Here is a 25829-nt window from a genome sequence, read left to right on the forward strand (position 1 = left end):
TGATTGGCACCCCTTCTACAAAACATTCACTCCCTCCACCACTGATGCACAGTAGCAGCAGGAACTCACCAAGATTTCATAGGCACCAACTTTCAAACCCATGACCACAACCATCTAGGAGGACAAGGGCAGCAGATACCTGGGAACACCACGTGTCTGCGTGGATTTCCTCCGGGGGCTCCGGGTTCCCCCCCAAGTCACTTACCATCCTGACTTGGAAATATATCGCTGTTCCTTCACTGTACCTGGGAAAAAACCCTGGAACTCCCTCCCTAGCACATGGGTGTACCTACACCACATGGACTGCAGCACTGCAAAAATGCTTCGCAAGGGCAATTAGGGCTGGGAAACAAATACTGGCATAGCCAGCAAAGCCCACATCACGTAATAATTATTTTTTTAAATACAAATCTGCCCTGAACATGTCATGACTATTGTTCACATAGCAATTTACTGGTTAATAAATTGGCTGGTGGTTTACAGCCTAAACAAATCTTCTAGTGGAATTTTTATTTCACCACCGTCTTAATTTAAGAAAAAGCAAATTATGACATGGTGATATAACCAATGGACAAAATACAGGGACACGTGTTTCAGGTTAACCTCTATGAAGACATGTCCTAGATATTGGGGACCTGGGTTTGATTCCCGGCTTGGGTCACTGTCTGTGCGGAGTCTGCATGTTTTGCGTGGGTTTCCTCCAGGTGCTCCGGTTATATAATACAATATAATAATATATAATAATAATATTATAATCTTTATTGTCACAAGTAGGCTTACATTAATAGTGCAATGAAGTTACTGTGAAAAGCCCCTAGTCGCCACACTCCGGCGCCTGTTCAGGTACACTGAGGGAGAATTCAGAATGCCCAATTCACCTAACAGCATGGGACTTGTGGCAGGAAACCGGAGCACCCGAAGCAAACCAATGCAGACACAGGGAGAACCTGCAGACTTCACACAGACAGTGACCCAAGCTGGGTATCGAACCTAAGACCCTGGACAACATTAAGATCAGCCATGACCTTATTGAATGGCGGAGCAGGCTCGAGGGGCCAGATGGCCTACTCCTGCTCCTAGTTTTTATGTTCTTACCTGTAGAATGCACTGAACTGCTGAACCAAAGAAAAATATTTGGAATAAAAATCCAAATGTATTAAGGCATCTTGGTTTAACCCTGAAGGGGCAACTCGGTATTACTTCAGTTCTATTGGTAACACACACCTCTGGATCAGGGAAGTTCTGTTTGTTTTATGAAAACTGGCTGCTGTGTTCATCCATTAAAACAGTGACTGCAGTTCAAAAAGTACTTCCTTGGTTGTATAGTGCTTTCCAGCGTCCTGAGTTCATGAAAGATGCTATCTCAATGCAGTTCTTTCAGTACTGTACTAGAGAATCTGACCTACATATTGTGGTACTTAACAGTAAGAGCGGTTCTGGTCAAGGGTCTTCATCGACCTGAAACGTTATCTCAGTTTCTCTCCACAGATGCTGACTGACCTCCAGTGTAATTTCAGCATTTTCTGCTCTTATTTCATATTTCCAGCAACCACAGTATGTTGCTTTTGTAATAATGTTTAACACTTGAGCAAGGTGGGTCTGACAACTTGCCAGTGACCAAGTAATGGGGGCAAAAATGCTGTACTTTACTCCACGCCATTGAGGATGTTTTATGGATTGCAAATAAAAAATATCATACATTAAATGTTAAATTAATTATAAAACGTTGTCAATTATATTCATAGTCGGCCAACAAGATTTAAAAAAAAATAATAATTTGCAATGCCTTCAAACTTTTGAGAAAAATCATTGTGAACCCCTGTAATGTCATTGTGGAGAAATAGCCCATGCAGTTGCACACAAGGCGCCGACCAATGAAATAAATGATTTGTGGATTTCGGGCGATACGCTGCAATCGACGGGTGCGGGGAAAAAAAATCATTTATTAATACACATTTTTCCCCGATCCGCGCTTTGGCACAAAAGGTGGCCTGATCTTTAAATTGCAGAACGTCAAAATCCAAATTGTTTTGATAAGGAGCGCCTGCCAAAAGCAGCACGTGCTTTCCAACTCCCTCTGGAGTTTAAATAAAGTAGCGTTCCCTGTCAGATTATAGTGTGGGCGAACAACAAACGTAATCTGTAACCTCAGAACCGTGCTGCTGGTAATCTGAAATCCACATGAAGGGGTGGCACTGCACAATATTGTTGCAAAAATATTAATTATTATACGGGTTATCCATCTGGAACGTCCTGTGTGCAGTCGGTGATAAGAGGTGTCCAATGTTAATAAACAGGTTTCCTCTACACCTCATCAGCGCCTTCCTTTTCTAAGCAATTGTTCCTTTAATGTTTTGGTGTGTTTTTTCCATTTACTCAGAATTGCGCCTCTGGGGTTGATGCAAGATTATTCGTCGCGTTTCAAAAAAAAAAGTGCCAAGAATGGAGACACCTGTTTTGGAAAGAGTCTAGTGCTAAAAATGAATACAAAACAATCATTACAATCCGGAGTGACCGCAGGGAGAATTGTTATTTACTTCCATCTTGGAAACTGTTGCAATCGCCTTCTAATCAACATTTGTATTTACTTTGGCAATTTATAACCGAATAGGAAAATCCATGTAGGAAAGTTAGAGACAAAAAAAACATGGTCAGAGTGGAACAATAAGAAAGACCCTGAAAGTTGGTTTTATTTTTATTTAAATGAGTTAAAAAGACACTTGAAGTTTAAATGATGAAATGGTGGGAAAAAGAGTTGAATCTGGCAATGCAGAAAATGAACAACCCCTCAGATAATAATCGAATTTGAGATATGAAATTAAAATTCAATTCATCTTTCCCTTTTGCATTTCTAAATATGCGCGCTGAAACCGTAAATATGTCTTCAGAGGTAACTACTGGATTCGATTGCCTCATTTATCTGCTTTGCAACACGTTATATTCTGCCACAATAATCATGATTTTTCATCGAAACTCTCGAAGTTAGCACGTCTCGCAATCTACTTACTCGATATGTCCTCAATTTGGGAGAAAGGAGGAGACAGCTCGAGTATTTCCATTATCTACTCGGTAATATTCATTTTCGAAAAGCCATGTTCTCAAATTGCGATTTTTATAAAAACTTTGATGTATTGTACAACATTAAGAACAACTTCATAGCAGGAGGAGCTGTCTAAATGTTATTTCATGGTGTAATTGAGGAACCTTACTAGTTATTTCGATGTGGATCAATAAAGCAGTTGCGCCAAACCTCCAACTATATTTCTTCAAATATTCCAGCTAACTGTAGAGAGGAGCGAGGGGGGGGGGGGGGGGGGGCAGGGGGTTGTTGGTAAAAGAAAATCAAGTGATTGTATTAAAAAAAACTTTTAACCTAAAGTCATGTGAAAATCACTTCATGATTTGTTGTAGAATTCCAAACTTCTTTATATCTACATTGAAATCATTGAAAGGATTTTTTTTTTAATTCTACAAGTGGGGTAGAGCTATTATGAATGTGACAATGTTCCTCAAAAATGTTTATTCAGAATCCCACCTAGAGAAAATAGATTACACTGCCATTTTGTAAAACAAGTCTATTCAGATTAATGTGTGAGTAATGAACAAAAAACAAAAAGCAACTGCTATATAAGGACAACATTATAAAATATTCCCTTACAGCACCATTGACGTGCATTGAAGTTAGTTATAAATGAAAACTTTAGTGAGTGCATGTATCTTATTATAGGGAATTCATAATGCTCATAGACAAATAGGTTCGAAGCATTTAAGATGATTAAAAAAGTTGAGGAGATAGGAAAAAAGTAAAAAGACTTGTGTTTACGTAGCATTTTTCACAACCACTGGACATCTGAAACACACTTATCAGTCAGTTGAGTATATATGAAGGGTAGTCACTGTTGTCATATAGGAAAGATGGCAGCCAATTTGGCAAAAACCACAATGAGCAATGTGATAATGACCAGATAATGAGGGATGAACATTGATCAGGATACCATATGAGGGATGAACATTGATCAGGATACCATGGAAAACTCCACTTCTATTCTTCAAAAAAGGGTCAAGGGATCTACTACATCCACCCAAGGAGGCAGATGGGGCTTTGGTTAAACATCTCATCTGAAAGACAGCACAGCATTTCCACAGCTCTGCACCTGGGGATCAGCCTTGATTTTTGTGCTTACGCCCTGGAGTGGGCTTTAAACCCAAAAACTTGTGCCTCAGAGGAAAGAGTGCCATCATTTGAGCCACAGCTGACAAACAGAGGGAAATGATTTCCCCTGGTGGGTGAGTCCAGAACAAACGGGCATAATCTTAACATCCAACCTAGGCCATTCATAGATTGATATCCGAAAGCACTTCTACACCTAAAGGATGCAGGAAATCTGAAACTCACTCAACCTAAGAGGTGTTGAAGTAGGTCAAAGGAAAATTTCAAAATTGAGACTAATAGAACATGTTAAGCAAGTTGTCAAGAGTTACATAACCAATGGAGTTAAGATACAGATCAGCCATCTTTAATTGAATGCCAAAACAGGTTCAAGGGGCTGATTGTACTATGCTTATTCATGTTGCCTATCATTGTTGATACATATGAAAGTTCCTAAACATGCAGCATCGAGGTCTGACCTAACCATGGAGAGGTTAGAGTCTCGCAAGGATGATCGCAGGAGTCACATTGATTTGAAAGCATGTGGAGTGAAAATCAGTGCCTTAAAAACCTGCTTTACTAAATGCCCTGAATACTTGTTAGACCAACTGAATTAATTTAAATGCTCAGAGTAGAAGCATTACCTGTAACCTTTAAACACTTAAATATTGATTTCTAGATGAAGAGTAGTATGTATGCATGGTAAGATCCTGTGACGAATTCTCACTGGGTAGGAAACATGGGAGTTCCTGAAAGGCAGCATTAACAGAGTAGTGCTGAACTGGAACCAATTTCAAAACTACCAGTCTGAGATTGGTATCTGCAGTACAAAGGAAATGGGACTTAGAGTGAATAATATCATGGAATCATAGAACAGTACGATAATGAAGCCTACTGAGTCTGCAGCAGTTCTTTCAAGGAGCAATGCAGTTAGTCCTATATCTCTATTATTTCATCATATCCTGGAATGTTTTCTCCTTTGAGTAATTATCTAATTCCCTAACGAAGGCTACTTTTGAATCTGTATCCACTAATCTATCAGGTAGCGTATTCCAAATCCTAATCACTCATTGCTTAAAGAGGTTTTTCTTCATGCTTCTCTGGTTCTTTTGCTAATTACCTTAAATCTATGTTCCTCTGGTTACTGATCCTTCAGCCATCGCAAACAGTTTCTCCTTATTTACTCAGTTTAAACCTTTCATGATTTTCAACACCTCTATCACATCCTGCTCTGTCCTAAGCAATCTCAGTAAGTAATCCCCAAACTGACACCAGAGCGACTAATATGCAAATGTGGTAAATGCATAAAGAAGAATCATAGGAGCATCTCAATAATGAAAGCTGCAACTGTCCTAGCATTCACAAACTTTTGGGGAGACAATCCCAGATTCCTACTACCCTTTGTGTGAAAAAGTACTTTTCCGATCTCACTGAACTCCAATTTTAAGATAACACCGCATTATTTTTGATTCCCCATCAAACCAGATAGTATATCCTTTCAAATCCTTTACCATGTTAAAGACTTTTCACAGAACAAGGCACTTGGTAGAACTCCTCTGCTCTACTTTAAAATGGTACCATAAAAAATAAAGACTTGCATTCATATAACACGTTTCATGACCTTTGAATGTCTCCAAATTCTTTACAGCCAATGGAGTACTTTTGAAGTGTAGTCACTGTTGTAATGTAGGAAATGCAACAACCAATTTGTGCATAGCAAGCTCCCACAAACAGCACAGTAATAAAGGCCAGATAATCTGTTTTTATATTGTTGATCGGGGGTAAATATTGGATTTTTTATGTCCACCGACGAGCACTCCTTTAATACTGCACTGGAGTGTCACTCCATGTTTAGTGCTCATGGTTCAAGTTTATAGAATGCGTTATAATAATTTAATCCTAGAAGCCCTGGTAGCATTGTAGTGAATTTGTGCTGCATCCTCTCGAAGGCCAATATATCTCGCATGATGTGCAGTACTCCACAAAACACCATATAAACACCACAAAACTTGGTATTCCACAAAATATTTTGTGGATAATCTAATGACATAGGTAGAAAGGTAACAAATACGTCAAAGGTACTGTTCCAGCTGTCAACATCTCTGGAACTGCAAAAATGAAGTTGGTAATAAATAGAACCTTTTAAGTGCAGATGTGAAAATGATATTCTCAATGCTAAACAAAGAAGACTTGAGATTATCTAAGTTATTGACATATGCTAAAAATTAGATTCAGAGAAGATTGATGAATGAAAAGATATTTGAAGCAACATAAGAAAAGAGAAATGTTGAAGCGTGGATTAAAGGGTCAGAGGAATTCACGAATTTTTGAAGATGCCTCTCTGCTTCACGAAATATATTTGGTATCAGTCATCTTGATTACATTTACAACGCAGAGAACCGCAAGGGATAATGGCAAGAGAAGAATCTGTAGGCGGGAAAGTATTCACGAATTCAAGTATCACTTTAATTTGAGTAGATTCTGTGGTGATAGAAGAGGTCACCGCATCTCAAAGCTGCATCAACTAAGAATCCAAACATTCCTTAAATTGCATCTCAAAATCAAACTGAGTACTTTTGGGCTTTGTAAAGCTGATGCGTTGGGAAGGGGGTGGGTACAAAAGATGCCTCACAGGGGAGTCAGTAAGAAGTCGCGTGGTAGTCAAACGTTCACGTCCTCAGCCCGTTAGTTTCTGTCAGTTTCGGGTCATTGCACGTCGACTACGACGCAGAAGCAGATGGCCTACAAAATAAGACCATGCGAGTCCTGCTTGTAATTGTTTCCTGATTCATGTCCCATGCCCCAGCAACATGGTTTTTTTTCACAGTTTCTGTGAAAGTGAAAAATATTTTTTTTTTCATTGTGCAAAGCAACCTTCAACGTGACCAGCGAAAATCTATTGAGTACATAGCATGGGGTGTTTTCAACGTCTAGAGTTCAACTGGCCATTTCATAACTGATGACTGTGTGAGGTACATCATAACAATCTGCTGAGGCTCTTCATGTTTATTTTAAATCAATTACCGGGAAGAAATATAATTTGAAAAGCATAGCTACAAAATGCAGTGCGGCTTTCAAATGACACCTGTAGAGTATTATAAAACCGAAAGATACTGAGTACAATGGGAGAAGTCATTGAATGTTGCTCTGATTGGAAATGCCTGGACACACACACGGAATTCCCAAAACGGTAGACTGGTAGTAGCCGACTATGAACACGGGGCAGACATAGCCTTAATTACGACAAGACGTTTACACACATGGAATGGTTACGCAATTAATAATCAGCAATACAATTTATCCTAAATTCATACTATTCTATCTCGAAACATTTCGGAGAGAATAGCTGGGTGTAGTTTTACAATAGCCGCGACGCTGAACTGTCTGGAGTTTCTAGGTTAATAGTTTACTTGTGATGTCTTCTCTCTGAACATGTACTTAACAACAGTCATATTTAGCGCTACTTCTATTGCAGCAAGTCCAGGTACACCTTAAAAGATGACCGCTCCCCCTGATAGGCATGTTATCTCGCAACTGCTCATTAACCCTACCTTCAGGTCGCTTACCACACATCTTCCGCTTGCACAACATGGAGTTCATGCTTATGAATTTAAAGTATCATTTTCCAGTTTCCTTTCTAATTTATATAACAATAGTGTATATATCTAGGTATTTATGTCTTAAACCAGCGAATTTGCATGTAACCATAACCTGGATTTCAAAACTACAATTAAAATGAAAGGCCGTTCCATTATGATTTTGAACACTACGTGTAACTAGTGTCAAACTATTCCTGAAATATATTAATCGCTAATATGTTTTGCCTGATTGACATAAATGCAATGACACGCTCTCTTTGGTCATCTAACATGGAACGCTAAAATAGTCTAACTAAATGTGATGGCACGCCCCACATACGAAAAAGGCAGATCCCTTTTTAACAATCAGCATTTTGAACAATTAAAGTCTCAATATCCTTAACGTATCCATAAATCTATTCAGCATAACATTATTTTAAAGCAAATAAAAGTTGTTGAATTAGATAATACCTATTCTGTGTTATTCTTTTCTTCATTATTTCAAGTTGGTAAATGCTTATTCGATCCGCTTGGTCTTTTTGGATGGCATGGCACAGTAGACGGAGCCAGCCGGATTTGGAGATCCATCACTGTTGCGGTATACAAAAGTTTGGGTTGACATCAGTAACTGTCACTTCACTTCCTTATGTTGAAGTCAAGGTATAGTATTTATGCCAAGGTGTCCAAATAGCCCGACCAACGAGAAAACTACAATCATCAGAGGAGTCTGGTAAAGTTGCTTTCCACCACTTCATAAGTTGGCATGACTTTTACTCATAGGGCTTCTGAGTAGATTTTTCAATTTAGTCATTAGAAATTATGTTAGTTTCTATTCATTTTTTAAAAATTGGTCTGTACTCCAGCATTAAGTAGATCGATTAAAAAATGTTCTGCACAGGAGAACAGATCATGAACCATTGACAGGAATGGATGCCTTAGTCATTAAAAGTTGAATTCCGTTATACACTGCACCATTTAAGATCAATAGAACTGGCACGCATCGAAATCTATTTCAATACTTGCAACGGTGTTCTTTTTGACAGCGCCATATGTCAAAATAAAACACATAATTGTCACTTGTGATTGATATTTGACAGGTCTGGAACAAGGAGGGGCAGAAAACCCGTGTCCCACTTGTGTTTATGGCGGCTGTGATTGATAAGATGTCTCTGTGTAGAAGTGTGGTACTCGCAATGAGAGGAGGTAGATTTAGTTACTTTTAAACCTCATAGGGCTTTAGGTAAAAGAAAACGCGTGTGATGAGATGTTTCGTCATTGAGAGCAAAATATTTGAGGGATTAAATACTCAGTACGCAACTTGTTGCTACAACTTTCAATAATATGGCAAATACTTCCCTAGAAGTAATCTCACTTGGCAGGTGCGATATAACCTAATTCCTGTTTAGATGTTTTCTCTCTCCATCACCACATTCTATTACATCCACGAGCCAAAGTCATATTACCTGGTAGAAATTCTGTGAGGTCTTTGATTTGTTATCATTAGATATGTCGCAGATTATCGTCACGACGGTGAATGTTATCAAATTACACCATAAATAACAGATTCGTGGGTTTCATCATAACAATCACAATATACAAGCGAGGCAGAAAGTAACTTGTGGTTAACTGTAATCGTCAGCCAGCTCCACAAAAATACCAATATTCAGGACTCACGGACGTAAACAGTGCCATCGCTCCTCGTCAAATAACTAACACATGAACATTGTTGTGTGTTTTGTGGGATCCTTGATTTTTTTTTAATTAGGAAAATTAACAACCAGAACTAAGACGATGATTGAACCGGGTGACATCAGTATAAATCCAGAACTATTTTGGTTCGATTGTACAGGTTTCAGAAGGCAAAAAGTTACCTAACCTTTCTGTTATTTTCACTGCTCCCACTGCATACCGCCAGCTTCGGTGTTACCGTCCCTTGAAAACTCACTTGTGGCTTTTAGCGCCTAATTTGAGATTTCACGTTGGAAACATTGACACATCCCATATCGGGTGTTAACCCCTTGCAGCACTTTGTTTATCTTCACTTCCAACTTTCCCTACCACGCAATGATAGAGTCCGGAAGCTGACCCAATATTGATTGCGCATCTTTTTTCCCCCCACGCTACTTTGGCTTTTCCGTCAATGGTCCCTTATAAACGCCTCAAACACGCAGACTGGTGTGTTTGCTGTAAATGTTGTCAGAGGGGTTCTTTTTTGTAAACTTTCTTTTTTTGGGGGGGGGGGGGGAGTAGAGGAGGGGTGGCAAAGCTCCTGTGTTCTTTCCCTCTGATGTTGGCAATGCTTGCGAGTCGAAGACGGGCAAGACACATGACAATCGAGAGAGAAAAAAAATCTTTTTTTTCATGAAAAGGAGCTTTGAGTTTATTGTGACGCGCAGCTCAAATTCCCCAGCCAAAGTTGCCAATTTGCTGAAAGGAAAGGCGGGAGGCGCGCGGCTGGTGTGTGTGTGTGTGTGTGTGGCGGGGGGGGGGGGGGGAGAGGAGGAGGGGCACGTGATCCCCCCCCACAGCGCGTCCATTGGTTGGAAAGAAATATTTTTCAAGCCGACCGCCAAGTCTCTTCCCATTGGACCGCAGCGGCGGCGGCGGCGATTGGTTGGGCGAAGTGACGTCACAAAGACTATGACGCGCGTTCTTCCTGTTTCCTTCCTCGCGTCTTGAAGTGTATCTTCAGCGGCTCGCGCAGAATTAACAATCAGAGAGGAGAGAGCGGCGCGAAGCCCTGCCTCCTGGAGGTCTCCCCTGTCCCCACCAGCCCCTTCTCTCTCTCTCTCTCTCTCTCTCTCTAACCCTCTCTCTTTCCCTACTGCAAGCAGCAAGCTTTCTCTCCTCGCTGGCTACTAATACCACACAGTAAGTAACCTTGTCTATTACTTACCTTTTTCTCTGCGTCTTTCATAAACTTTAAACGCTTTTTGTGTGTGTGTGTTCTGGTAAGCTTAGTTCCCGTACCTTCAGAAGGGGGATTTTTTTGTTGCATTAAAACCATATGGATTTTTTTTGTGGAAGGACAGGAGAAAAGTATTTCTAACCCCCCCCCCCCCCCCCCCACCACCACCACCCCCGATTTTTTTTTGTTTTTGTTTTGTACACAATGCGCTGCTTGTTTTCCAAATATTGCATTGTACTCTTTTGTCCCATCATCTGCTGCCTCTTTGTCTGTTGTCAAGTGTTGTATCCTAGGTATTTCGTGTCTCGTCGTGCAACGGATTTGCTTTTGATTTGCATGGATACCTCCTCCTCCCCCCCCCCCCCCCCCCCACGCCAGACCTGGTGCAGATGTGTTAGTTTCGGTTTGCTTTCTTTTGGGGTATCATTTATTTTGCAAATGAGCTATTGTGTCATTGGATTCACTGTTCCGAGTGTTCGCGCCCGGCTTTTATTAAAACTTTGATGGGGCAGTGATTAAATTAACGCGTTTCGAAGTGCACGGAGGGTCAAATTGGTTCCAGTCTTTTGCGTCCCCCCCTTCACTTCGGCTGCATTGATGGTCAGATATGGACAAAGAATTGTCGTCACAAGGTGTCCATTGTCAACATCCACCCCCCCCCCCCCCCCCCTTGTACCCATTTCCAACTCCATTTCCAACTCCGCTCTTAATATTCACCGAATCTCAATGTGTTCGCCTTGTTCGGTGTGCGGTTCGTAGCAATAATGTAGGAACTCCGGCACTGATCTCAATGTGTTAAGCGTGGAGGTGTGCTGTCAGATCGAATAGACGGATTGGCGTTGACAAGGAGTGATTAACAGAAAGCGACATTGCAACTGCTGCGTTTGAACAGTTGGAGCAATAGTATTTGTGGGGAAAGGACGCATTTTGATTTAATGCAAGCGTGTTGCAGATTACTTCGAGACGAGTCAGGGGAGAGAAGTGGTCGTGTTGAGAAAGTGTAATCAACTTTTCAGTAGGTGGATCCTGCAGCATCGCCAATCTGGGAAATGCAGTTTCGTGGCCTGATTAAAGTGTCTTTAACCCCCCCCCCCCCCCCCAAAAAATTCTGTAACAAAGCCAAAAGGAGCTGTCTGCTACTTGTCACCTCCTCGGATTTGCTTATTGCCGCCTTCAGTTTGAGGCTTGAAGAGACCTGGATTCTTTTCTGCCTGCCTGTGACCTCTTTAGAATTGCCTTTAATTGTTTGCAGACAATTCAAAGAGGCTGGCATCCCTGCTAGTCTTGTAAATTGTTCTCAATATTGATGTTTATCCAGCCAGCTGCTGGGTGCCCCCGTAACTCAGACACACACCAAAGGAAGGATCGTTTTGGTAATATTTTGCAGAAGCCCCCACCCCCGGGAGGGCGGGGGGGGGGGGGGGGTGCTCGGGCTGAAAGTGAGCTGGTAAACACTTAAACAGAGATTGCTTTGAAAAGGCGAACTGAACGTTGCTGCTGCGGAAAGGTGTTGAGTGGTGTTGGCTTCAGACTGAAACTGCGCATGGGCACTGTCAGACAGGTGCGCTGTGTCAAGATGGCAGGTGCAGCTTGATGTGAGGTGGGAGCAGCAACCCTCAGTGTGTCTTTTTATTTAACAGAACAAAATAGTTCAGTCTGCCATCAAATCTGAAGCAAACTCACGAAAGATCACTTGAAGAGCCCGCCCGCCACCAGTAAACTTTAAAGACGCTATTGTCTTTTGTTGGTCAAATGTCTTGTCTGCTTTTTCTTACTTAAAAAAATCTGTACATGATGGAACAATGTGCAGTCTACATAACGCTCCATGTTCCAGCCGATCATTTGACCAAACACCCGTTTACATGTATAGAGGTGATCTGACAATTGTGCTGTTACACAACAGGGGAAAAGGTGACCACAAGTCTGCAGAAACAGGCTTTATCACTTTTCAACTGCTCAGTTTATATTTTAAAAAACCACCAAGAAAATTCAGGAAAATTGTAGACTGGAAATATTTTGAAGATACATTGTTTTCTCCTGAAATGGTTCAAAGTAGCAGCTGTGTTGTAACAATAGAGCTCTAGGTAACAGCATCTTTTTCACATCAGTCAGCCTCCCCATAAAGCGTTGCTTAGTTTGTTTAAATGTTCCGTTGTATCAGCTAGACTTGACAAAATGCTTCAAAGTGAATAGCATTTACTTAATCTGTCCCATATTTATAGCCAGTGTATACATCGGCAAAAGTGGAACTGGATTGTTATTGGCATAGATGATGAACCTATATTTATAGTGGTGGTAAAGCTTTTCAAAGATGATTCTGTACAACGTCTGTGATTATTTAAAATACTTTTCCCTGAGCGCAGCATTTTTGCACAGAATTGTGTATCCTTGATTAGATACCTTGCTGTTTATGTTACAAGCCAGGTGTGCAGAATATTGTGTACTTAGTTCAGCTTTCCAGAGGTAAAGGAAAGGGCAGCACATCCCACCTGTCATAGATTTAGCTTCAATAAGTCTGTTTTGATTTGGGAAGTTTCAATAGAAAGGTGTTGAGAATAATTGGGTACCTGAAATGTCCAGTTATTAACATTGCCTGATTCATACAGTAAAATTGAAGAAATGCCTCAGGAAATGATCAAATTGGGAATGTTTTCATATTTTTTAACCAAAATGGCACTTTTAGAAAGTGCACAAATATTCCCGAGATTAAATTGATACTTTGTAGAGTCATAAAGTTATAGTTCTTTTAAGAATGTTGGCATTCTTCAATTATTTTTGCACCCACAAACAGTCTTATTAATTTACAACCTACAACAGCCACTTGAATTAGTTTCTTTATTCTTCGTCTCCAGGAGAAAACTGGACAACTGTGTTTTATTCAGAACTGAGACTTAAACATATTGCTGATTTATTATTTGTTATACCTTCTTTAATCTATAAGCAAATATGAAGAATGTACAGGAATTCTGTGTTTGGTTTACATAAACACTTTATTCCCAAGGAGTAGAATTGTTGAAGATATACCTTCTTCCAGGTGCTAATGCGCTAGACTGTGCATCAATTTTTATTTGTCTACCAAGAGAATAATTAAAAGCCATTCTTGTTTAAATGCATCCAACATCAGCTCAGTACTTCTCCTGCCAGACCAGACCCTGCTCAATCTTTTTTTTTTGAGAGTTGAATATCTCCAAGATTGGCCTACCGATGATTTAAAATTTATTCTGCATCTTTACCCACTAAAGGAATGATGTTCTTTTAAGAAACTGATGGAATCAAAAAACTGTTTTGAAGAGATTTTGCTCTTGAGATCTTTAAAATTAAATTTTAAGGTTCGGCTGGAAAGGAGTCCATTTGCACCATGTGGCACATTACTGTTTTTGACATTTTAACATTGCAAACATCCTTAGCTGGTTAAATATTTAACACTTTCAGTGGTCAGCAACTTTCACCAGATGCAAATTAACCAGCAGTGGTAAATTCTGACAGCTGTTTTGCTCTCGTTTTATATAATTATATACGATGCATTTAGAAGACAGAAATTTAAGTATCAATTTTTCCCCCAAAGGTAAGTGGGTTAATTTTTTTTTTAAATCTTGAAATAGGCCTATTACAAATGTATTTTGTCCTGAAAGCAAACAGTTGTTTTGGTAGACTCTGATTCTCCAACGGTTATCACAGTTGTGGTCTTGGGGAACATGTAGATGTTTTTACAGGTGAATTGAAAGGGATGGGAGCCATTCCAAAATGTCCACATGCTGCCTTTGGCAAGCAGTTATTCCATTGTGGAGATGTCATCTGTTCAGCTGATGTAAAAGTTTCACATAGGATAAATCTAGCATGAAAAATATATTTTGATTTGCTGTTTACATAGGCTATAAACCTAAACCCTTAGTCAATAGAGCCAGCACTTGAAACTTCCATGGGGTTATTTCTGTGCTTGTTAACCAGGCATTGATTGTATCTAGGTTGCTGTTCTTGGGAAATTAGGGGTTCTGACATAAAAGACATATGTTCTCTTCCTTTTCCACGCCTTTGTTTGACATTTTCTTAGTCTGTGGCTGAAAATTTTTATATCATTTTCTGAAGTGATCGAGGGTATACAGGAATTCTCACACATTTGCATCCAAAAAATATTTCTCACTAAATTATGAAACAAATAGATGTCTTTGATCAGGACATAAATCTCCTTCTTTAAAATATATATATTTATTTATATATATATTTATTTATATATTATTCAGCCATGTCCTTTGATAAGATAAATATTACTGTAGGGTTTGCAAATTGATGTAAATGTTTAGTCACGCTATTGTCACTTCTGTTTTTTGTCGGGTATGGAACAGGAAGCTATATCTTACCCAGTGTTAGATAACCTTTCACCAGCAGTTACCTATATATAGGTTTAAAAGAGAATGGATGGATAGCCTAAACCTATATTTAGGTTTGTCTGCTGTCTTTCATTTTGTGCAGAAAATAATCCCATATCATCTTGGAATTCTTGGAATGAAGTGTGGAAGGAATAGATGTAATTTAGCAAGTTCATTAGTTAAGAGTCCATAGAAAAGAAATTTCAGTATGTTAAGTCGGAACAAACTGAAACTTAAAATTTTGTGCTTTTCAATAAACTGTATTTTTCAATGAAAGGTGGAAAAGTCTGTGATAATCCAATATGCAACAGCACTGAGCTACGATATAATACACCAATGTTTTTGTAATCAGACCTATTTGTTTGATTTTAATTTTTTTCAAACTTTGAGGTCTTATTCAACCAAAATGCAATAACCTATTGATTAATATTCTTTCCTCAATTAAACAGTATCATTTTAGACATTTGTACAGGTGAATCATATTACTAGTACTTAAGTAATTTTTTGCGTTTTTAAATCTTAATCCATCTTAAAGTATTAGAGTGAAATATTTAAAAATGTTGCAAATGGAATTCATAGTGAATTATAATAAATGTAATGTGCCATATATCCATTACCGGCACATTTCTACTTTATGCAGAATTGAGGTCAGGAAATTTGGAGAAATTAAAGAAAATGATTCATCAAGTCCTTTTGTTCTATTGGCTAGGGTCCCGGGATTCTCGAGCTGTGCCCAGCTGACAAGCTTTTGAAGATGGCACAATAATAGTCCAGTGATGCCTGATCATGACAGCATAGCCCTCTTAACTAGACATACAAAAAGACGCAGGGTCGACATTGGAGTGAAGAGAACTGTAGGGACATCTACAGTGTTTACTAAAGCGAAAGTGAAGCTATTCAGTGCCATGAATCCCCACGGTTCAGATCAGGACATTGAGTGCTCAGTGGTTCAACATACAGATGGGGACAAATCAAATGTGCTCCGCAAGCTGTTGAAGAGGGCAAACTCATATGAAGATGCCATGATGCCTTTTCCTGGAGCTACTATAATTTCTCAGCTATTAAAAAATAATGCGACCAAGAATGGAAGCTTGGAGCTCAATTTGCAAGCCAGTGGTCTCTCCAGCGCAGGCTCAGAAGCAAATCAGGAGGATGCCTGTAGCAATTCTTCAAGGGAAAGTGCCCAAGAATGCCTGTCACCATTTAGCAGACCGAGTATGAGCCAGTTTGATGTCGATCGGCTTTGTGATGAACATCTGCGAGCTAAACGTGCCCGAGTTGAGAACATAATTCGAGGCATGAGCCATTCACCAACTGTGGCATTGCGGGGTGGAGAGAATGATCGCGATGGGATGCAGCAGCCTGTGAGTCCCAGAGAAAGTTATAGGGAAAATAAACGTAAGCAGAAGCTTCCCCAACAACAGCAACAGAGTTTCCAACAATTGGTTACAGCCCGGAAAGAGCAAAAGAGAGAAGAACGTCGTCAATTGAAGCAACAGCTGGAAGACATGCAGAAGCAACTGCGACAGCTCCAGGAAAAATTCTACCAAATATACGACAGTACAGATTCGGAGAACGATGAAGATGGCAACATGTCCGAAGACAGCATGCAGTCAGAAACTGCTGATACTAGGGCGCATGACAGGTCTGACAATGAGATGTCGGATCTAGATCCAGGACACTTCCTTGATCGTGCTCGTGCTCTTATTAGGGAACAGGAAATGGCAGCAGAAAATGAAAAATTAAAGAGGGATGGTCACTCGAGAAAAAGCCAAGGCCCAACCAACTTGCATGCTGAAGGGAAACAGCTAGCTGAGACTCTTAAACAGCAACTTAATTCCACCATGTCACAAGTAGTGGACTCTGTAGTCAAAATGTTCTCGAAATCCTCCCACCAGCTTCCTCAGGTCTTCCCACCTATCCAGATTCCACAGGCACGATTTGCTGTGAATGGAGAGAACCACAACTTCCATACTACTAATCAGCGGCTTCAGTGCTTTGGTGATGTAATCATTTCCAACCCGTTGAACACTTTTGCCAACATGCATGTATCTAACTCTTCAGACCAGACAGAAGCACTGCCTCTAGTAGTACGCAAAAACTCATCGGAGCAATCTGCCTCCACCCCTTCTATGGGTGGCCATCACAGCTCTCTTCATCAATCCCCACTCTCAGCTGGACCAGGATTTTCATCCCCTGCCTTCCGCCACCCACTGCCTCTCCCTCTTATGGCTTATTCCTTTCAGAGCTCTCTAGGTAATGCTTCCAGCACAGTTTCCGGGAAAGATCGGTCATCACCTGAGTCCTTGGACTTGACCAGGGAAACCACCTGTCTGCGGACCAAAGTGTCATCACACCACATGAACCATCGTCCTTGCTCACCGATGCATCCATCCAGCACAGCTGAAGGTCTCTCTTTGTCCCTCATTAAATCTGAGTGTGGTGACTTGCAGGACATGGCAGACATTTCACCATATTCTGGAAATACAATATCCTTTTCTGATATGTCTTTATGTTTAATATAGGTGTTTAATAAAGGTGCATGCAGGTCGAGTACAATTTTTGTCACCCAATTAGTGTCCTCGGTATCCTATTGGAAAAATGAGAGTTGAACCTTCGGCAGGCAATCCACATTTCCTGGGCGTTCATTTTATGCACCATCATTACCTACATTTGCAGAACCCAAACATGTTGAAGATGCAACAAGTGCATCACCCCCACCCTCCAATGTTCTGCAAGTTCAGTGCAGCTGCCTACTATGCATGATTAACCTCTGTTCAGCTGTACACAGAAATCTTTTGTTCTTGTATATACAAAGCAAATGATTTTAAAAGCTTGTGAGCACAATCCGAGTGGGCTCCACTAAACTGAACTTCTTTCACAAGATTTACTTGCTTTTTTCTATATTTTAGGCAAATGAGTATAGTATTTCTTTTCAACAGAATTTGTGAATGATAAAAATGGTGCTGGATTTTCTGCTGCAAACTGCCCTCTGTCAAAGCGCCAGTTCTCTGTATAGCATTTCATTTTTTCTTTATCAGATCACTTAGTCAAAGTAATAGAGCTTCTATTTTTGTTCTTGCAAACATTTGTTGACAGGAGTCCGTAACATCCCACACCATTTGTTTCTGTTTAGCAGCACACTGATATTTTGTGATTGAATACTTAATTCAATATCTCACGGTAGCAAAAATGTATATTTAAGATTGTTATGCTGATTTTGGATGTAACCTATTATTTATTAATTGCTTTTTTTATTGCCCCAGCCCATCAGTTACTTGAGCATGCTGTAGGAATTAGGTGATCTCCCTATTTAAGTAAGTTGGAATGCGCACAACTATATTTCCTTCCTATGATAGTTGTAATGTCCCCTTGTGTAAGAAGCGAATATTAGGATCAGCTTACAAAAGCAAAAGCTGTAGATGCTGGCGATCTGAAATAAAACAGAAATTACTAGAAGTACTCAACAGGTCAGGCAGCATCTGTGGAGAGAAAAACGGAGTTAGTATTTCAGGTCAATGACCTTCCGCCAATAGACCTGAAATGCAAATTTTGTTTTTCTCTCAAAAGATGCTGCCTGACCTGCGAGTATTTCCCGCATTTTCTGTTCTTATTAATGGAAACCCCCTTCTTCGGTAAGAATAGGACTCAGTCCTTTAATGAAACAGAAGGTGAGAATGTGAATCTAGAACAGAACTTTCTATGCAACAATGTACGACTGTATTCCATAAAGTAAATTTACATTTTATTGTGAATATATTCTACAGGGTTGTGGATAGAACTATATTAATTGGGCACAAATTTTATTCCAATGATAAAATAAATGGTTGAGCTATTCTCAAGATTCCATGCGTGAACTTGCATCTCACAAACACGATGTGCATCTTGAGAAAATAGCCTTGCAGAATACAAAATTTGCATACAGTAAACAATAGCATTATGTGCAGGCTAAGATTGCTGACCTCTCAATCTCCATGAATCTATCATAGAATACAATGCCATTAAGAAATAGAAATTTGAATTATGGCAAGTAACAAAAGAAGATGGACAGAAAATAATAGATTTGTAATGGGGTTCTAATGCTGTTTAATTGCTGCAATGCCAATGTATTTAATTGAGAGCAATTTAGTAACTAAGATTAAATTGCATAAAACTTGAAATGACACAAACTAGAACAAACCCAGGTTTAGAAATTATACCTCCAATGTAGCAATTATCTTTTTGATCACAAATTTTGCAGTGCTAATTTCCTGGTCGCAAGAATCATATTAAGTATACTTATAGCAACATTTTGTAAAGTATATGCAGCTTTTGATTTTTAAAAAAGCTCTATTATACCACCTAAAGTATGATTTAAATCGTCTTTAATTTCCTATACTGAATTAAAATGGTAATTGGTATTCTAGTTGCATTGCTGCAGTCTTTGACCTAACTGTACAGTTCTATATTGTACTCCACTGACATAACGACTCATCTGCCTCTCAGGTAATACTACGTATTTGCCTTGTAAAAACTCTGTATGCAGACTACACACAAACTCATGTGGTGTTTGAATACTGCTTTAGGTTCAGCTGCAGCGCAGTACTGCTCTGATCTTTTATTTTCCTGAGCAGATGTCTTTCATTAATTTATGGATTTATCATCTTTTCTTTTTTTTACACCTGGCAGCTGGCTCAAGTTTCAGCAGTTATTGTCTATTTTGCATGACATGTAGAATTGAATGTCATCTGTCTTAACAAAGCTGAAGCTGAAAGAATGAGGTGAGCCACATGAGCTGCTGGGACAGAGCTGTACGTTTTCTTACCTCCTTAATATTTATTTGTGCTCATTTCTTCTGGCCTTGAATGGGCTGTGCTTGCATTCTGTGCAGCTGTATGTTTACCAAATCTATTCCAACATGAGTCATTGTGCGTGTGTAAGTATCCTAGAAACAGCTCCCGCTTTCTTGGGAGAACAGTTGCTTTCAACGTAAGCTTAAAAGGGAAATTAGCCAATTGGTCAATTCTGGTTTAGAATATTTTGAGAAGCAGTGACATCTATTAGCAGTACTTCAAATTTAGGATGATTTTTGTGGTTACTGTTGTGCAAAGTATGTGTTACCTAACAACATTGTTTGAATGATGTGCTTATTAATGATAGGACTTTTAATAACTGCTAATAAAGGGTGTCATGATAGCATTTTCTCTATAATTGCAGTTAGCTTACTATGATTGGGGTTGCATCTAGCTTAGTATGATTGGCAAAATATGCAGTGAAATTTAAAGAAATTTCTAAAATGACTAAAAGATGAACCCACTGATTTTTGTTGTATTTAACTTTATAAATCAAATTATTTTATGTCTTCAGCTTTTTGTTTAAAAGTATTTTTAAAAATGTACTATATAAATTAGAACTAAGGCATGTAAGTAACACTTCTGTGACTGATCATGCTTTCGTTTTCAATGCTTTGTAACTTTTTCAGTTTTTCCTATTTCCATCTTCCTTTCCTAAATGTAATGACTAATACTAAGGTACAGTGTTGTGAGCATTCAGTAAGTGATTTTTCTTCTTGGGGAACCTTGTGTAGTGAGCACTGGCAGGTTGCTCAACAATCATGAGAAGGAATCATTGCAGAACCCAAACTTGCCTTCACTGAATAGTCAGTCACACATGTACTTTCGAGCAGGAGTCATTGTGTAGTGCTCAGGAGTGGGGCACCTATTTGATTTTTGTGTTTATCCTCTCTTGGCCTAGGGCACAGAGAAGCAAGAAAAAACATGCATTTATATAGTGCTTTTTGCAATCATGAAATTTCTCAAAGTGCTTTACATCACAATGAAGAAATTTTGAAAATGTAGTCACAGTTGTAGTGTAGGAAATGTGGCTGCCAATTTGCGCACAGAAACCCCCCATAAACAGTAATGCGATAATGACTAGACAAACTTTAATGCTGATGGAGGGATAACTTCCCTGCTCTTCAAAATAGTGCCATGGGATCTTTTGCATCCACCTGAACAGACAGATGAGACCTCTAATGCCTCATTCAAAATTCCAACTTCTATTCTAAAATTAACCCATCATTGTTATGAGAGACTTGGGATTAAATATGAGGCCTCCCCACCTCCAAACCTCCTCGACTGTAAGGCTCAGCACCAGCTTGAACTATTTTGCCGACTTGAGTCATTGGGAGCTTTCTTTTGGTGCTGGTGGATTTAGTCTTTGAATTTTCACAGTAAGATATGTAAGGTGATCTTGCTGACTCACATAATCGGATGTAGCCAGTTAGTGTTAGATTTAATACCGTGTCAAGACATGCTTGATGTTAAATGTAGGACCATGTTGTGTAGCTTTCTGCTGCAATATTTTATACAATTATGATATATTTAGATTTCCTCTAGAAATAAGAACCAAGTACGCATAAGCTCCTCAATACCAGAAGTAATAATTGAACACATTTTTCCACACCAGATTTAAAATAAAATATTTTGAAAACATTTGTGCAAAGTAAATATTAAATTATGGAGTTGGGCAATATTTACAGGTGCTCATAATTGGAGTTATCGGGATTCATTATTGCAGAGGTGGATTGATTTACTTCCGTTTTTTTCTGCATCTGTTCCATCAAAATGAAAGACGTTTAAATTTAAAATGTCTGTGCTGTGGCATGATTGCATCTTCCCAGCAGTGCTTCCAGGGAATGCAGGTTGAAGATTGATCTAAATCTGTGTATCCCCGGTTCTTCAACTGCACTTTCAGCAAGCCCAGCTGCCCATTGGGAATGAGCGTTCACAGAATCACCCCTTAAATTATTTGGCGCATATGGTAATTAACCACATAAATGAAAAATATACACACGAGTACTTGTTATCGTTTAATTTTTCTTATGATGCACTGTTTCTAAATACCTGCAAATGTGAGGGACAGTAATATAATTAAGATAATTTGAGAACAGTAGAAAATTACACTCGGGGATACATTGTTGCAGGAGGGCACTGGAATGGGGCAAGGGGCCACACCTCCATTGAAAGAACTTGCAAAGAACTTTGTAAGAAATCTGTTCAGAAATGGTGCTACTTTTTATTTAGTCCTGTTCTAGAAAATACTTTATTGCATCTTCCTTACCCTAGGGCAAATAGATATAAATGTGTTTCCTGTTCACACAACAGTTACATAAATTAGTCTATTATATCTTATGTGGGAGAATAATTTTCCTGGGATAGAAAATGGGCACGCTAATCTATCTAAAGCAGGACATCCCAAACTGGGGGGAGGGGGTCGCGACCCCCAGTTCAGTCATGAGTTGAGATTTTGGGGACGAGAGCTTCGAGGCAGCATTTGCTGGCGTGAGCTGTAAACTGGTTCCTGACAGCAGTGAGGCCCCTTTTAAATGCTTGTGTTTTTTATTGGTGGGCGTGGCCTAATTGATTGCACTCTTGAGGCTCGATTTGCTGTTGCAAAAAAAAGCCTGTGAATAAATAGATTTTCGGGGTTTTTTTTGGACAAACCCTACCTTTTCATGAACGATCCCTCTCCACCCAGCTCCTGCTCCACCATCCCCCGCCCCGGACACCTCAAAATGGGGTCACATCAGGAAAAAGTTTGCGAAGCACTCGCTTAAAGTGAAGGGTAAGAAATATAAAATTAACCATATATTGAATATTTTCTATGTTACTGAATAAACATGCACAGTAACCTATTAATAAGACTATTTAAATTTATGACTTTTATTTAGAACCGTCCACCAGAGTTGAATAATAGTGCAGTCTTTTCTTTTGGGTGTTATCCTATTAGAAAATAAATGCAGTTGTTCCAAATAAAAATTCTGCATCAACTTGTAAATTGAACAATGACAAACTTTTCCAAGCACATTTTGACTTGTCACACTGTAACATGATATTTGCTAAATAAGCAATGCATTGAACAGCATAAGAATCAAGTTCTTATAAAAGTAATTTCTCCTTTATTATTTTGATGTTTTTGTGCAATAAATTTTTTACTTTTTGTATCCTCCATCAAAAAGAAACTTTCCAATGATGGGCAGTAGAGCAGGATGGGTCAGTGATTACAAACAGCAAATGTTGGCCATCTATGAATGTTAGGCTGCCTGTTATTAGCTTCCAGTCATTTTAAATATTCTGAGCGTTGCATGCACATTCACATGCTGGTTGTCTGCTACCTTGGTTATTTTCTTTTGTTAAGGATGATGGCATTTAGAGGCATCCATGTTTTTGGGATGCACAGATGTATTTTGAACACAACGTTTTGCCGTTGAGGTAAATTGAATCACTTTTGCGAGGCTTTATTATGTCCAATTCTGTGTGTGTGGCGCAAGGGAAAACCCACCGGAAAGGTTTTCGGTAGGCGGCACAATGGCTCAGTGGTTAGCAGTGCTGCCTCATGGCGCTGAGGACCCGGGTTCGATCCGGGCCCCAAGTCACTGTTAGCGTGGAGTTTGTACATTCTCCCCGTGTTTGTGTGGATTTCACCCCCACAACCCAAAGATATGCAGGGTAAATGGATTGGCCTCGCTAAATTGCCCCTTAATTGGAAAAAAAAAAATAATTGGGTACTCCAAATTTTTTTATTTTTAAAAGGAACGTTTTTGGGTGTGACACCAAGGTTTGTGGGTAGGAGCAATAATGTTGGAAAGCTATGAAAGCCGGAGACTCAACGGAACAATCCCTGGAATACAATTAGCCTTGGGCAATGACTGGGGCACTGGCACCGGGAAGGAGACACAAATGCCTGGGCTGTGCCAAGAACACCTTTGGGAGCACACCTCCTCTTTTTCCCATAAGAATTCCACAGCTAAGTGATTTTTAAAAACTTATCTCCAACTCCTCTGGCCACCCCATGCCCCGGCTAGTGTTATACGGTCAGGGCTGATCCCAAATAGCTCTCCGAATTCAAAAGTTATAATGCAGTTGGAACAACCACAATGTTATTGGAATATGACGTTCCAATATAAAGTAGGACCCAGCTCTCCCACAGCTGGATTAAGTTTGGGGGGTGGGGGTTGAGAGAACTTAGCACACACCATCATCATATTAAAACCCTGCCTGTCCATTCTCACCAAGATTTAGGGAGAAGTTGAAGTGAACTCTTACTAGCTCCAGCAATGTTTTTCATTTAAGTGAAAATCCGACAAGGCCCTCCTACTAATTCTTGTTTTGATATTCCTGAACTCAGTGACATAGTGCACAAAATAGTGCTTAGCATTATTTAAAAACCGATTTAATGGGGGTGTTCATATGAAAGTATTTGGAGGCAGACAATCTGTTGAATTTTGTGGTTCTCATCAACAAATATCAGGCTTGCAAATATCGAGCAAGTTGAAATAGAAATAGATGTACTGAGTTTCATAAATTTTAGAAAAATATAATGTTGATTTGCACAGTTTATCCATCAAAATGGATAATGCCATTTAACTCCTTGCAGAGTAAATTTAGTTGGCTTTGACAAAGAGTCATCGGACTCATAACTTTAGCTCATTTAGCTCAGTTCTCTCTCCATAGATGCTGTCAGACCTGCTGAGATTATTCAGTATTTTCTGTTTTTGTTTCGGATTCCAGCATCCGCAACAATTTGCTTTTATATTAAATTTAGTTGATATTGTTTTATTTCAGATCAGTGCATTAAGAAGCATCAAATGGCATTTTATATTTGCATATATAACCATAACGGAAGTTGCTGACATACAATTTGCCTAGTTTATATTGGCTTGTACCAAGTTAGTTAGCAAATATCCCTATACTATCAAATCATGATATTTAGAAAACAATTTATCACTCTGGTCACTAGCAGATTAGTCATTATGGGAATTCATTATATCAAAATGATGTACATTATTTGCATGAATTTACTATTTATATATAAACCAAATTTATTCATCTTAATTTATATTTATGTCATATAAAATGTTAACTGTCTCCGAGCAAATAGGGGTGGGCAATAAATACAACTTTGCCAGTTAAAAATAAATTTAAAAATATATACCAGAAAAGTTTTTCAGAATAATAGTACAGTAGTTTTCTTAACTTGGTTATTGTCTTATAAAAATTTCAAGGGGCTTTCAATACAGATTCCAAATAATCTTGTTTGCCAATGTGCCTCTGGCACAACAGATGCAAGCCTGGAAGATTGCTTTGTGTAACTCATGATCTGATGGGATTTCACCATTTTGGCAAATCTGAAATAGTCATTTCCGTGTTAATGATGTTGAAGTTGCTTTTCACCAGTAGAGATTTGTGAGCTTCTGTTTTACCAGTTACTGTCTTTTTGTTTTGGATACACTTTATTTGATCTTGAAAAGTAATCTGTCTAGCCTGATAACATCAGTCGGGCATTGGATTCACAACCAGGAGGTCAGACATGGTGCCTGAAATTGCTTGGGGTAGTGGGGTATGGCAAGTCTACCAACAGATCAGTCAGAGAAGAACCCTATTCAGACTTTTGTTCAGCCTGGTGAGTTGACCAAGAATATCAATGGTATAATTAAAGATCCTCTGACTAGAAAAGTTACACCCTTCCAAGCCAAAAGGAATAGTAAAAGAGACAGAAAGAATGACAAATCATAACTAAGTGAATTATTGTGCTTTTACAAAGTATATATTATGTATGAACAATAATTTTATTCTTAAAGTGGTCTAAACCTGATTATGGTCTGAACTTGGTAATTTCATAAGTTTTGAAATATTTTGAATTAAATTAACAATGTTCTGTAACAGACTTGGCAGTGCACTCCATATATAATGCTGAAATCAAACTTCCACTGTATCTCCAAGCATATAGTAAAATTTTAAAATTGCATTAATAGTTTAACATTTCTACATTTACAAACTAAAATT

At 39.1% G+C, this 25829-nt stretch overlaps 1 protein-coding gene across 4 annotated transcripts in view; it reads left to right on the top strand.

The window, feature by feature from the left end:
- The first annotated feature begins 10400 nt into the window (after positions 1–10400).
- The window catches only part of prox1a (prospero homeobox 1a), a 151779-nt gene continuing 136350 nt past the window's right edge, over positions 10401–25829 (top strand). For all 4 annotated transcript variants that reach the window (XM_072508938.1, XM_072508949.1, XM_072508959.1 and 1 more), the window contains exons 1-2: positions 10401–10599; positions 15713–17492. In XM_072508938.1, the coding sequence (XP_072365039.1) occupies positions 15780–17492 (1713 nt within the window). In that variant the 5' untranslated portion in view covers positions 10401–10599; positions 15713–15779. The remainder of the gene's footprint in view (positions 10600–15712; positions 17493–25829) is intronic.

This window comes from Scyliorhinus torazame, chromosome 1 (genome assembly GCF_047496885.1).
Source record: "Scyliorhinus torazame isolate Kashiwa2021f chromosome 1, sScyTor2.1, whole genome shotgun sequence".
In the NCBI taxonomy this organism is placed as follows: Eukaryota; Metazoa; Chordata; class Chondrichthyes; order Carcharhiniformes; family Scyliorhinidae; genus Scyliorhinus; species Scyliorhinus torazame.